The sequence below is a fragment of the Sebastes fasciatus genome, chromosome 12 (assembly GCF_043250625.1).
Source record: "Sebastes fasciatus isolate fSebFas1 chromosome 12, fSebFas1.pri, whole genome shotgun sequence".
Lineage (NCBI taxonomy): Eukaryota > Metazoa > Chordata > Actinopteri > Perciformes > Sebastidae > Sebastes > Sebastes fasciatus.
This window is the reverse complement of record NC_133806.1, coordinates 24,327,666-24,342,942: the sequence shown is the minus strand read 5'-3', so window position 1 is coordinate 24,342,942 and position 15,277 is coordinate 24,327,666. Positions and strand designations below refer to the sequence as shown.

General features: G+C 38.6%; 1 protein-coding gene across 9 annotated transcripts in view; it reads right to left on the bottom strand.

The window, feature by feature from the left end:
- The window catches only part of cobl (cordon-bleu WH2 repeat protein), a 58,870-nt gene that overhangs the window by 32,340 nt on the left and 11,253 nt on the right, over positions 1–15,277 (bottom strand). For 3 of the 9 annotated variants that reach the window (XM_074654243.1, XM_074654250.1, XM_074654244.1), the window contains exons 3-9: positions 10,489–10,683; positions 7,200–7,410; positions 6,790–6,828; positions 4,500–4,728; positions 2,570–2,614; positions 1,682–1,770; positions 1,252–1,323 (exon numbers count right to left, since the gene is read on the bottom strand). In XM_074654243.1, coding sequence (XP_074510344.1) covers positions 1,252–1,323; positions 1,682–1,770; positions 2,570–2,614; positions 4,500–4,728; positions 6,790–6,828; positions 7,200–7,410; positions 10,489–10,683 — 880 coding nt within the window. Of the gene's footprint in view, positions 1–1,251; positions 1,324–1,681; positions 1,771–2,569; positions 2,615–4,499; positions 4,729–6,789; positions 6,829–7,199; positions 7,411–10,488; positions 10,684–12,376; positions 12,602–15,277 lie in introns of those variants that run through there. The other 6 variants (XM_074654245.1, XM_074654248.1, XM_074654247.1 and 3 more) reach the window with 6 other exon arrangements.

The following is a 15,277-nucleotide window of genomic DNA, read 5'->3' as shown; positions in this document are numbered from 1 at the left end:
CGACGGTCATGCTTGTGAAGCTGATTCACTTTTTTGTTATTGGTATGCAGCGAAAATTCGCTGATCAGAAACTTGAATGTGAATATATTATTCACTAAAGTGATACGCTTTGAAGATATTGTCAAACAGCACTGGTGCGAACTGGCTGACACCAGGGTTATTCTAGTAAACTAAGACTGAAACTAAAACGAAAATAAGCTGTAAAAAATAATGTTAGTAAACTGAAACTAAATAAAAACTATATATTTTATGTAAAACTAAACTGAAATAATACTGTTAAATACTAATACAACTCAAATAAAAATGAATGCAAATTAATTCCAACTTAAGTTTTTAGCTATATCACTACAGAATAAAGGAGACAGCATGAATTTCTGTAAACTCTTGTGACATTAAACCACAGAAATTGAACACACATGACCTTCTAGGAGATGGCGCTATGCAGCAAGTGCTTCACATTGGACAGCAAAGTATGACAAAGATTAAAGATTAAATATTAAACATTATGGCCATTCCGACACATTTCTCCAACCATGTATTTCGTATGTATATGTAGCTACATACGTCTGAGACATTATACCTGGCTCTAACAACAACAAACTAAAACTAAATATATAAAAACTACACCTTTCTGAAAAACTGAAACTAAACTAAAACTAGCAGACGCACTCTGAAAACTAACCAAAACTAAACTAAAATTAAATAGAAAAGTCAAAACTAAAATAAATTAAAAACTAATTGAGAATTGAAAACTATTAGAACCTTGCCTGACACACCCAATCAACATTCCTCAATAGTCCAACATACAGAGCGTCTCTAATGTGCCATTTTTGTGTTTCATCACATCCACCATGAAGATGACAATAGTAGGCATACAGTATATTATTTAAACACATTGTGTACCCATGCTTCAACAGAGGAGGCTTTTATATTAATGCCATGTGAAAGTACCAGCAACCATGCAAGAAATGGACATAACAACAGGAACCCCCGACCCCATGTGATGAAACCCAATATATCAAAGAAGTGTTGATCCAATCCTGTGATAATGTTTGAGGTTTGTTTGTAGTTTGTGCTGATATTGGTTTGTATTATATCGTACAGGTGTTCCTGTTATTCTGTCCACCCACAGTATATGATTGGAATGCTTCAGAGAGAGGCGAGTTAAGGTGAGATCCCAATCAAAACCAAATCCCGCTTTGATTTCACTTATCACACCTGGAAACTGTCAGATGTGTTGGTAGTACTTACATCGTATTGTGTGTCTGTATTTTGGATTACTTTATCATCATAGTCATCCATGTCCATAGATGTTGTTTCTGTCTGCAAACGGAAGGCACAGCTAACATGCAGCATTCAACTGTTCAGTCATGCGTTTAGCCTGCCTCGGCTATCAGTCTTCATAGGTATGAATGGCATGCACCACTCAAGGTTAGTTTGTAAATTATTATACAACGTCATATTTCTCACGGCACTTGTGCAAATGAGTCACTGCTAAACTTTGTGAACGGTTATGATGACATTAAAGCTGCTCTTAATTCAATAACTCCAATGTAATTTTGTGTATGTATATCAACTTTGATAATAATACTGGTAAAACTGAAATTATTAAAGAGTGAGTTGAATACAAAAACATAAATACATTGTTAAAAAAAGCAGCAACATAGATCTGGAGTCTTACCTTGGATTTCCTTCGGCTGAACTTGAAGATACCCAGGAGGCCTTTCTTCTCTGCTCTGCCCAAACTGGTAGTACTGGAGTGGATGGAGTCTATGAAAAGATAAAGAGGACGAGGAGGAGGAGGCGGAGGAGGAGGAGGAGGAGGAGAGGAGTTGGACATGATAGTGTCAGTGCCTCATAAAAGCAAAGCAAAAAAGGTCAGGTTCATTCTTAGAAAAAGTTCATGAGGAATTCAGTAGAAGTGAGTGACAAATGATCCCGGCATGCATAGATTAATTAGGTTAACAACAACATTTCAGAGTGGGATTGCCATGGTAGTCTCACATTTAAGTCAATTTGGTTTGATTCATATGATATCCAATATATTTACTTTACTTTATTTGTGTGCACTTTTATTGGTAATTTTAAAACATTTACATACTCCACCTGTTCTCATTCACAAAGAATTGAACAGAATAATCTACTGAGTTTCCCCAGCAGAGGGCGCTATAGCATTATTTTTCCACCTCTATCTAACCTTCACAGTCTACAAAGCAGTAAGTAAGAATGTGTCATGATAACACTGTTGACTTGAGGACAGGGAAGGAAGGTAAACTAACCATTAAACAAATCACAGAGCTATACTACTGGGTTATTATTTTAGATTCTGAAAAAAGCAGAAGCAAACTAAGTTAACAACAAATCATTTCTAAAATCGTCACTTCATTGATGATGTTAGCACAAGTATCACAATTTCAATGACATTAAAACCAGCGAATGATTTCTTTGAAGATGGGTGGCTAACAAGCAAACAGGGGTTAATAAGCAAGCAGCGGTACGTTGGGTTAAACAGCTACATTTGGTTGGAACCAGCAACACTAAGACAGACAGGACTTATCATAACTAATACCTGAGTAGTTAAGAGCTGGGGCAGAAGCCATTTTAGGCTGGAGAACTGAAAAACATAACAAGGTTTAAAAACACATGATGTCATTTATGGACATATGACCTCTAAATAAAAAAAGAATTAATCAAACGGTTGTATTTGCACCACAACACAGCTGGTAGTGTTTCACCAGAGAAAAAAAAACACTTTTTAAAACAAATTTGAACTAATCATGACACAAACTAAATGATTTAGATGACAGTTTAAATGTCCTTCATGATAACAGTGAAAGGTTGAATACCAAAATATCCCCATTATGTAATAGTATTTGACCATAAAAAGTTGCATAATGTTCTAAATGTTCGTGCTTGTATCCTAACCCTAACCCATGACCATAAATCACAAGCTGCAACTCTGTGATCACCCTCTGTGACAAGAACAATATCTAGAAATATCAGTGGGTGTGGACCGTTACGGTGGTAATGAACCATAGTATCAGATTTAGACCATAAATCAACTTCCTACTAGATAAAGGACAACACATTCTAATGATTGTACCCCCAGGGACACATTGCACTTAACAAGGTTCTTTTAGATGAACATATAATAAGAAACATAAGCTTATATTTGTGTTAATGCTCTGTCGTACCTGCTGCTGGTTAAACCAATATTGACTCTGACTGCATAGAACTATGTCAACAAATATTTACATGCTAGTCATGCAGAATATAATGCAGTTCTAGTTTTGTGGCTCATTGCACTGGAATCCTTTCTTCTGTGTAGAGGTTTTGCCACATGTAGGGCTGACCTAACTGAGCTGGTAGGGAGTGGAAGTGGATAACAACACCAGCACTTACTGTCGTTAAACAGAAGCTCACATGACAGAGAATGAAAGAACATTATATAAGTTCTGTTGCGCAACTTTCTTGTTCTGATCATGCATATAAACCTTCCCTAACAATGCCTGTTTATGGTGGCTAAAGATAAAGCTGTCGAATTTGTAGTGTAGTTAAAAACGTCCCTAATTTAACTCAATATGTATCTATTTATTTGTATATGCATTAATACATTTTACAAAAACATTGTGATTCATTAATAGCATATGCTACAGTAATTGCTTTTTGGGGATGATATTCACTCGCAGGCCAACATCAGATAATATGACACAATAGCTGGACGAGCCAAGGCACCTATCAGTATCCATGATGACGTCTTTGATCTGCTTTAATTAGCCTACCAACATTAACATAAACCAAGGCTGGGCTCTATTCATTTTTAATTCAATGAATTGAACTTAAGGGATTTATCCAAAACAACTATATAAATAATGATATAAATAAAAACATTTTCCCATTAACATCTAATCTATAAATTATCAAATTATTTTATCATTTAAAGTGGCAATAGACAAGTTTTTTTTACTTTAAATTGTAATTATGAAGTAAATGTTGATTGCACGATGTAATGGCTATAGAATAATGACCATCAGCGTTTAGTTTGGTTCCCTATAAGCCTCGCTTTTACTATGCAATTCTGTCTGCCACTGGGTACGATCTCCCGAAGGCTTGATTTACGGCAAAAAGAAAGTGCGTCAACCATTGTGTTTTGTTTTGTTTTGTTTTCCTCGGTAGCTATCCCCAGTTACTAAAGAGTATCAATGTAAGTCCTTTGCAGTTACTATCCCCAGTAGTGGAAATGGCGGATGGTGGAATAACCAAAGTAACTGTGGAAAACAAAATGCAGTGTGTCCTGTGTTGTTGGTAGTCGCTAGTAGGTCCTGAGGAAAACGGAAAGCGATCCGGCGACAACAATAATACCACTTGGAAACGCTAGAGGGGGATAAGCTGACAAGTAGTTGGCTCTGTGATGGGAACTTCAGTTTTAATATACATTTAGTAGTTGAAAAGTGACAGAACCTCAAACAGAAAATAAGAATCAAGTGGTTAAGGTTTACCTAGACTCTGATTGTGTACGTAGAGCTCCTTGATCCCCAGCTCTGTCAGAGATTTGTCCAGCTGCAACTCGTGGCGACTGATGCTGTCCTTCAGGAGCAGGACATGTGCGGGGTCAAACTCACACTTGTCAGAGATGACCGGTATCAGAGCCTGGAGTGGTACCAACGGGTTGACCCGTACCACTGCCTTCTGGCTGCCGTGGTAGTTCACCATCAAACGCACTGATTTCTGATAAGGAGAGGGGAGAACGGTGGAAAAAAAATGAGACTTTGATATCTAACAACTGGATGAGATAAAAGGCTAATTATTGCTCACTGTTGGGGGAATTCTTACATTCTGCAGTCACAAAATGGCCTTGATGTAAGAAACGAGACAAAAATAATCACATGACTGACATAGAGGAGATGTTATAGATATGATTATATAAGTAGTTCAATGACAACCATCATAATAACAAATACATCTTGAACGTAACAGAGCAGATAGGTAAACCGAATTGCTGTCTGAAAATTTCTTAGAGTAAAAACAAAACGTGTGAAATGTAAAACATGCGGAAAGAAGAGAAGCAGACAGAGAGAAAGACATCCAAACACACTGCACCAATGAGTAACTTAAGGTTAGACTTTGGTTGCTGACAGAAAAGGGAACATTTAATAGACTAAAGATGATGAAGTCTCTGTGCATATGTGTGTGTGTGTGCAGTCATGCATGGGATCTTGGATGCGTGTGTGTATTTAGGAATCCTACACATTACGCAGTGTTCCATTTCTAATTATGGAGAACAGTCGTGCCACTCTGTACGACAGTCTTTATCACTTAAGTGGTTCACAACAGAACACACCCTGAAGTCAAGAGTCTGAAGAATTCATAAAATGCCTCTTCTTGGGCAGGCTTCTGCCAAGGTCTAATAACTTCCCCAGTAAGCAATTAGTTTTACACTCAAAACTGTTGTTGGATGATAGAATAATCATACATCAGAGTAGTACAGTAGAAGTCATTTGTATATTTCAAAGTTTGGTGAGGTGGTTGTTGGTGCTGGGCGAAAGTCATGGCTTTTCCAAATTCAACAGTTTTTTTACTTTAGGGAGTGTGTTTGTATGTGTGCCAAAATCTTATTCTAATCTGACCAGTAGTTTTCCAGATGTTGGTTACAGACAGACAGTCAGACAGATAAACTGAGAGATGCTATCAAAAATAAGCTTGTACTCTCAGGTCAGGTGTTTACTCCAAAAGTCAGTAGGTGTGTTTTTAGGGGTTTAAAACACATTAGTGTATTGCAATGAATCAACCTGAGTAAACCACCTGCATCCATTTAAAAAGTTAAAAAAGTTAAGACTCATTACAATTTTACAGAAATATCACATTGTGGTGTTTATTTCAATTGAAATCCTAATACAGACTACCATCCGTCATTGTGTCTGTTCAGCTTTTATTCCTCATGTACCAGTGAAAGGTACCAAGCTGTTTGCTTTCTATCACAAATGTCAATCATTGAACACTTGACTGGATGCAAGGTTCACACATGTTTAATTATTGTTGGCTGAATCAGTCTAGTTACTTTTGACAACATTATACTGATGTTAAATTGTATTGCATTTCACTGAAACGTGTTTCTTACATTTTTTCCACCCCATTCATATCAATAAGGAAATATTTAATATTAGAAACACATCTCAATATAACACAATACAGTCTAACAGCACCACACACTGCAGTCTCTAAAATGGCCATCAAGTTGAATCAATTCAACACATTTCTCAAACTGTTCCAACAAAAAGCGCTGCCGTTACAGACTGCATTCATTTTAATCAGGGTGTATCTGATAAACCAAAAACTCAGAGTGCTCAGAATATCACACTTAAATCATTTCATTTGAACAGCTGAGACTGGTGGTGGTACAATGAAAAGACTGATAACACAGAGAAGAGGGATGACTGACAGCAGTGTCTGAAATAGTGTCAGTCTCTGGCCTGAGGCCAGGCGGGGTCAAAGGGAGAGAGAGAGCAGCCAGTGAGCCCTGAGAAGAGCAGAGAAATAATGCATGGTAACTAAAGGTAAGGCACTCATCAAATATTCAAACTGTAGGAGGAGAACAGAGGAGAGGCAGAGAAAAAGGGAGACACAAAGAGACGAATACTCAGTAGAAATACGTTCAGATAGGCAGGTGTAAAAAAAAAGATGACAAGATAGGTGATAAAGACAAAAAGGCACACTGAGACTGTAAAAAAGAGCGTATAAGAATTGACTTCAATGTCATGCTGGGCCAGTTAATCCTAATCGTCTTCCTACCTTAGCATGGGCCCTTACAGGTTTCACTGGCCTTGCTTTCTGCCAGCAGTCAGAGGTAAAAGGTAGAGAGGGGAGGGACGGACATTACATAGGGCTCCAGGGTAAGGAGCTACGCATACAGCACATGCTAATATAATTATTAAGGGCTTTTTCACTGGCATTCTGGACTACATTCATCTATATTACAAAAACAACATGGGTAGCTTTGGGATATGTTTTTCTAATTCTTGTTATCAGGTAGACTCTTATTATTTAATTTGCATTAATTTATTAAAACATAAGAGCCAAGCCTAACAAACCCAATTTCAGCAGTTTTAAATATGCTGTGACACATGCACTGTATAAAATACTAATTACAAAGCACCAAAAAGAACATCCAGATCACACTATCAGGCTCCGTTGTAACTCACCTCTGGCACTTTGGGCGCCGGTCTGCGCACCACTTTCTCCTCCCAGACTTTCTCCTTGATGAGGACGCAGGCCACGTTGAGGGAGCCCAGCAGAGCGTTGGGCTTGAACCCCAAAGTGTGGCCCTCGGGCGACAGCAGCTCCAGGGTGTGCAGTGCTGGATTCAGGTGGTAGCGGCTACACAGCTCAACCAGCAGGTCCATTAGCGCCTTACTGAGAGAGGGAGCAAGGCAGAGAAGGGTGGGGGGGGGGGGGGGGGGGGAGAAAGTGAAAGAGAGAGGTGAGGAGGGTGGGGAGGGAGGGACGAAGGGAGTTTGGAAGAAAGCACCACAAGAGGAGATGGGGAGAGAAGGAGAAAGAGAGGGGGGCAAGAGAGAAAGAGAATAGTAATTACTTCATACAACAAAACAGAGACACACTCACACCTAATGCGCTTAGAAGGGCTATACTAATTGATCGACATAAAGGATACGATTTTAACACTGAGCTGCTTTCACAGACATACCAGGGTTCAATGTTACTGTATTTTTTTCACTAGCCCAGTTGAGCAAGTGAAAAAAGTAGTTTCTGACCCACCAAATCTACTTGCCTGAAGTCAATTTTGACTTGCCCCTATACAAATTGTTTTATTCATTAGCGGTTATCAAATAACAACAAAGACTTAAGCTAATTGTCATGTTTAATCTTTGTTTAAGTAAATGAATCAGTACAAGGACACAGTGTGTCATAGATGTGAAGCAACAAACATGTTTGAAAATGGTATGACAATCCCCCCACCTTCTCTACAGAGATGGACTCGTGTGAGTGAGTGAGTGAGTGAGTGAGTGAGTGAGTGAGTGAGTGACAGTACAGGCTATAGCAGATGCTTTGCAAACTTATAGACCTAATGAAACCATACAAATACAATTCTTAATTACTTTAGAAGGAAGCGAGATGGCTCAGTCCTTAGCTACTTCCATCATCAGCTCTGGAAATAAAACAATGTGTTGTATTCTTTTAGCTAGATTTACTAATCCAACGTGGCAAATTACTTATGCAATACTGCATACTTCAGATTGAATAGCAAACACACTTATTTTGACATGAATATTAAAAGGCAATCTTTGTCTTGATTCGTCCTGTATGAACAGTTCTTGATCATTTTGGGCTGATGATTGCAGGATTATACTATCTGTAAATGTCCCTAACCATGGTGAAAACCCACAACAATCAATCCATATGATGACAAAAGAAAAAGTTCACAACTCTTTAGTTACAATATTTTCATTGACTGAAAATGTACATATGTGAAGTGGGACTAAAAGCTGAACTAAAACCATAGTTTGAAGAAAAAATTTAGTTTTACCATTTTCTTTTGTAGGAGAATTGAAAACAAAGGCCCAAAAACAACAACAGAAGGCACTTATCATAGACTGTTGATTTAATCTGTATGGTTTATCTAGACAGAAACTCTAAAGAGCTTCCAACAATACAACGGCAATGACATAACATAGTGGCATAGACAGATAATGACAGGCAAATTGCAGAGTACTTGTTGATATGACAAACTACTTCTGTCCATTAAGCCACAAGAGAAGCTCTGAAGTCTGCTTCGTTGCTTTGTGTGTGTCTGTGTGTGTGGGGTTGCAGCTGATGAGGAGGCCTGCAGTACTACCTGTCAATCCTCAGATAAAGAAACCAAGAGACAGTCTCCAATGTTTTCTGGGAACAGCCAGATCAGATGACAGAGCTGAGAGAGATACCACTACAAAGGACACCATTGACAATCACTAAAACGACAATCTGCAATCAGCAGACCCAGTGTCCTGTGTTACTATGTGCTTCTTAAGATGATTTTGTATGTATGTTTATCAAAAACAAGACACAGCACAATCACTATCCAATAGGAACGGTCAATGTAGTATTAAATATGTTATATTTTAACTTGTTAACCCTGCATGGTTCACATGGGGGCATTTTTTATAAAAGGCATGTTATGTAGCGAAGCATTGTTCATACTTACTGAACTTTAGTTTAACTGTAGTCTGTATCATAACATTTTACAAGTGACATTATTTTACAAGTTACAATGAAGGGACATTTGTTTGAGATTATGCACAAGGCATATGCATATAAAATGAATTTAAGGAGTTCAGGTTGGGTTAGGTTACACTGAAGGTTAAAAAGCTTAAATTGTCTCCTGATTGAAATTTATTGTAAAAAATAAATAATTAAATTATTGTTGAAGTTGCTACTGCACATTGACATTTTGGAGACGCAAACTGTATACTATAAAGATATAATATTAGTGTAATATTATAATCATATCTGTACCATTACAGTATTAGCATCAATCCTACAATTCCCCAAACAACAGAGCCATAAATAGGATTTGAACTAAATACTATTTTGAAATATGAGTACAAAACACTGTTTATTATTTTTACATAATGTTATGTTAAAGTAGGTACTTGTTATCTTACTTTGCCTTGTTAAACTGTCAATGTCAACACAATAAATTGATTAGAGTAATGGTTGGGGTTGTGCTATTTAGTATCAGTTATTTACGACACATTTGTGTGTTTATGCCACCTTGGTCTTATCTTATCTGACCATATGAACTTACACCTTATCAGGCTCTGATGTTGTTAGTGAGCCGTGTCAGACGATGAACTGTAAACACAGCCCATCTGAAGCTAAAATGTAATATCATATCATCCAAATTGATCTAGAATAAGGCTGCGATACGAACCACAACCTTTTGAAATAGTGTTAAGAAATGTCAGGCAGTTTGAAATGGTTACCAAAATGTGTACTACTAGTCAGAAGTAGCACATCTACTGGCCTAACGTCAGGGAGGCATCCCTGATTTTCTGCCCCGAAGGAGAGGACCTCATTACGGACAGAGGGCATTAGCAGGACAGCCTTCAGCTGGCACAAAGCTTGTGCTGAGACGTGGAATGGGACCCCTTGACAAGGCCCCACTGGCACGGCAACCAAAACAGACCTAGCAGTGACAAGCGGGTCTCATACTGTACTGTGTCTGGGGACGGGCCAATGAAGGTCACAATACAGTAAACTCATATTGTTCAGCTAAGCAACAGCTGAGATCCTCATATTTATAGATAGAAATAATTTCATGTAGATGTAGTGTATGTGGATGGATGGCAATTTTGCAGTCAAACAACACAGCATTCACAAGCAACAGCCAAATGAGATGCAAAAACAAGGCACATTGAACAAAAAGCAAAGGAAAGGGAGCGCTACGCCCAGGGTAAATGTGTGCTTGTGTGTGTCTCTCTGCCCTCTCACCTGCCATCCTCAGTTACAGAAGTCTGGTGTCCCTGTGGTAGAGTTAGCTGCAAATCCACGGTGGGCCTCAGCATGTTCTCCTTGGCGTCCATGCCTGATGTCCCTCCCCCATCAGGTACGGTGTTTCTGAAGATGTGGCGTGGGGCGGGTAGAGGGGCCAGCGGCGGAGGTGGGGCGCGTGCCTTCATTCTCCTCCTGGGAGATGACAATGGCAAAGACACACAGAGGATAATATTATAGCACAGTATGTTAAGAAATAAAAGGTTGGCCTATTTATTTCACATGTACTTGAGTATCACATTTACAATTCACGTATCAATCTGTTATCTGATCCATCAAGGACACAATGTTTTGATTATGTCAAGTAAACAGTGAATCTTTTTTTTAGCAGAACACTTTTTTCATCTGGTGCAGTGTTTTCACATTCTGACTCACTTTTATTCATTCTTATTAAAACAACTTAAATGATATAGATCATTTTAGTTCCTCTGAGTCATTTTTGTTTGTCTCGAGTTCAGCCTTAGTTACACAGCACGACAGCCTAATGAACACATCCTACTGCCACCATCTCAGGAGCAGCCTGAATACCAATGACTTCTTTTTTTCAGTCTTTCTGTTTCTGTTTGTGACACAACCTCTCCCTTCACTTAGATTACATAACGCTCTACAGATATGCTGAGCGCATCCTTTTGGTTGTCAGGATGATCCAGCCCTGAGCATCTGCTTATTCAATCTGTTCCCGACACTCCTCTGAATAATAAATGATTAATTCATAATAACACCTTCTCTAATAACAGTCCTGAGCTGTACTCATACTTTTAGAAAATAATGTAGTGTCACAAAATCAATGTCTGCTTTCAAAAAGCTTTATAAAGGGAAATTATTAAACAGCCTCTAACGCACATAACAAAACTCTCATCAAATCTTATTCCATACCTGAGCAACAAGTAATACTAAACATGTGGACATTATGTTGACTGAGTTGCAACAGTCATGTGTTTTGCAAAAGCGACTGAAAACATCTGATACAAGTTGAATTTTAGCACTGTAGAAGAGCAATGTTTGTAGCATCAAAAAACTATGGATCCATAAATCTGGATCGATATATTGATTCAATGATCAACGATCCAATATCATCGAGGCAAAGTGAAAATATCGATACACATCATCATCTTTAAGATACGTCTCTATTTTGAAATTCCCACTTAATATTTATTGTTTTTATTAAAAAGAATAGACTGTTTTTCATTTAATTGTCTGGAAGAGCTCTGTAATAAAATTGTCAGATCATATTTTATCTGCTTTCTGTGAGTTGGTATAAATGTAAATGATTGTCAAATGGGCATATGATATCCTCTCATATCGATTGCAGGCCCCTGAATTGAATCAAATCGAAATTGTATCGTGGCAAACTTTGTGATATTGATTTTTTCATTGTCCAAAAAAAATCAATATAATATTCTACCGAGATGAAACTTGTGATTTACATCCCTGTCAAAAAAAAAAAAAAAAAACTAAAGGTCATGAGGTATTTGGTTGGCTCAGGTATATATCATGCATGATTCAGACTGTTGACAATAGCTCTCTGAAAACCATAAAAAACAGATAAGAATACAAACCACAGCTCCTATGGGTGGAGAGATGTGGCAGATGTCAATGACATGCTGGCGACAAGATGCTGCTGTCTGTGCATTTGACCTCGGCTCAACATAAACTGTACTTAGCCTGACAGACACAGCTGATTAGACAGAAATCAAACACTTCACTCTGCTAACAATGACAAAGTGCTATTCTGTAGCACACGTTTCAGCACACACACACCCTCTCTGTCTCCACAGCACCAACTATTAGCCTTAGATAACAAAAAGAAAAACATCCCACTACTCACGTCAAAAACAGTCCTTGAGTTGATTAAGTGTTCCAAAACAGTTATATATATATATATATATATATATATATATATATATATATCGGGCTGTTTATAAATCCACTCCCAAGGATTGGGCTGACTCTCAGAGAGAATGTGTTAAATCCAGTGGTGTATTATCCAGTATCCTTCACGGTACTCCTACTACGCTCAGTGTAAAGGCGAGGAGAGCACAGCGCAGGAAGAATGGATGTGAACATAGCACAGTGAGCGGACTCTAACCTGGCTAAAGTTAACCATTAACAGCTAAGTCGGATATCAACTAACTCTCACCCACACGACCCGTAGTGTCATTGACTCATTATGCAATGCAGAAAGTGTTTTTTCTGCATTGTGAACTGACAGACTCCAGGGTTTGACAGCATAGATCATAATCTAGTCTAATCACAGTGCAGATCGTTTCTAATCTCCAGCTGCAAGGTGCTCTGACTTAAAGTGCATTTAAAAACATACAGAGAAGGAAATGATTTCCAAGAGCAGCTTGGAGACTGTAAATGTATGAAATGTTTTGCATTTCTCTGTTGAGTCTGTGCTTTCGAAGGTAAACAGAACTGGGCTCTGTGGGAACTGTGGGACTGGGCCTCGGCCAGGCTTAACACAGTCAGCTAGTATCCTTCTCTCCACCTCTCGCTTGCTGTTTGTCTCACCATAACATTTCACTCTCCCTCTCCCTCTCACTCTCTCTCTCTTTCTCTCTCTTTCCCTCTCTCTAACACGCACAAAGACTCCTTTAGGAAAAGCCTCGTCTCCCACAGAGTTAGAATGAGCAAGCGTAAACGGAGAGAAAAAGAGCGAGAGAGTGAAGGAGGAGCAGGGAACGAAAAGCAGGAAACCCTGCTCCGGCACAGGGGGGCAGTAAGTGCTGATCTGCTACAGGGACTGAGTTACAAATGGGCGGCTCTATCTCTCTCTCTCTCTCACACACACACACACACACACACACACACACACACACACACACACACACACCCACAGGTTACTAATGGACCTTTCAGAACCACTCAGTTCTTTTCACTTGACTAAGCAGCATTAACAAGGATATACCGTATTTCTTTCACTATCCTCTTTTAAATCTGTTTAGGCTTGAGGTGTTAATTCTAAAAGTTTCAAAAGTAAGAATCTAAAACAAATAGATGCTGAATTTATCGCAAACTGCCAAAGGTGGTGTAGACTCACGTGGTCTAAAATCACCCGGGACAGCATTTGAGCAGCTGTAAAACAAAGTGAACACCATGAATGGAATTTGGAGTCCACAGTTTAGATCAAATATTAAACAACAAAAAAAAGCCTTTTGGTTAACTTATTTAATGAGAACATACACTAAAATCATCCAAGTCTTCCTGGTAGATAATTTGCACATCATTTCATGCTAAAATTGACATACAATACAGTATATACTGTAGATAATGTCCCAGCGTTGTGAAAAGTAGATTATTACAGGTGAGTTGTGCAAGGTAACATTTTTTTTGTGGAAAGCAGCGTAGAAGCCGCTGTTCCTTTTAAACCATTAGCTATTAGACCATAGCTATTGTAACACTTCTGGCATCTTCAAACAGGAAAGGCACAACCTGAGAGGCCAATCAACATTTCTCAAAAGCAGGGCCATCTCATACCTGTTCACCAAGGCCTATGGACTTTCTATCATTATTTTCTGTTCTTGTGATATTTGCTCTGCCTCATTATGTGTTAAGCGTCCTGGGTCTCTTGAAAGGCGCTATGAAGATGGAAGTTATTATTAATATTTTTATTATATTACCCATAGTAAATGTGGTTGGAGATAATGTTGTGGTTTATGATACTCCATGAAATGAATTACAATTTAAAAATGTAGCTCCTACAAGTGCATTCTCACTTCTGAGATAATGCTGGTTGCCAGCTATTACTGAACACAATATAATAGTGTTGATGGTGGCGAAATAATCTATCAGCGATACATGCTTGATTTAAGTGTCTATGATGTCATTCTTAATGCCATAAACAGCAGGTTAATCTTCCAAAACCCTGGTGTGTGTCTTGTCTTAAGGGTTAGGTGATCAGTGATACTCACAGTCTGGCTGGTGATTGTAAATGGGAAGACTTTGAGACTGTCTTAATCCAGACAAACAAGGGTTTGGACTAAATAAAGTACAGTGTATGATTAACTAAATCATACGAGGCTATATTTGATCAAATACTAAGTAAATAAGGAACAAGAATCTGCCAAACTTTTGGTTCTTGTCAACATGACCTTTAGTGCCAGTAACTGAATAATAGAGTAGCTGTCATTGTAATGTTTAAGTGAGTCAAACCATTGTTACCTTTGTAGGTAGACGTAGGCCTATACACAGCCTACCAGTCATCCTATTTTGCCGTCTGTCTACTAGCCTCTTAAACAGATTAGTCTGAGTGTCTGCATGTCTGTCTGTGTGTGTGTGTAAGTGAGTGTGTGCACGTACCTCCTTCCTGACCCAAATACAACCATGCTCACTCCTGATCATGACACTTAGGATAAATCAAGCCTGGATGTGTGAGTAGTACAGTGTTTGTGCAAAGATACAGATCAGTGTGAATACAGGACAAAATGAAAACTGCACAAATTTAAAAACTGTCCCTCAGAGAGATGGAAAAGGTGTACAATGATTTCAGAGCGTAAGCAAAAATGAAATGCTCTTCAAATTACAGGTTTGGCGAGATCACAGCAATCACAGCGCTATAATGCAAATCCATGACCGTCACACTCAGATTACTGTTGTTAGTGGACAAGTTAATTACATAACACTGCTGAGACACACTGGAGACTACCTTGAGGATTTTGCAGGGGAAAGAATGAACTGCCAGTGACTGTATTTATCCCAGCCATGGAAACACGGCCTAAGAAGTTCC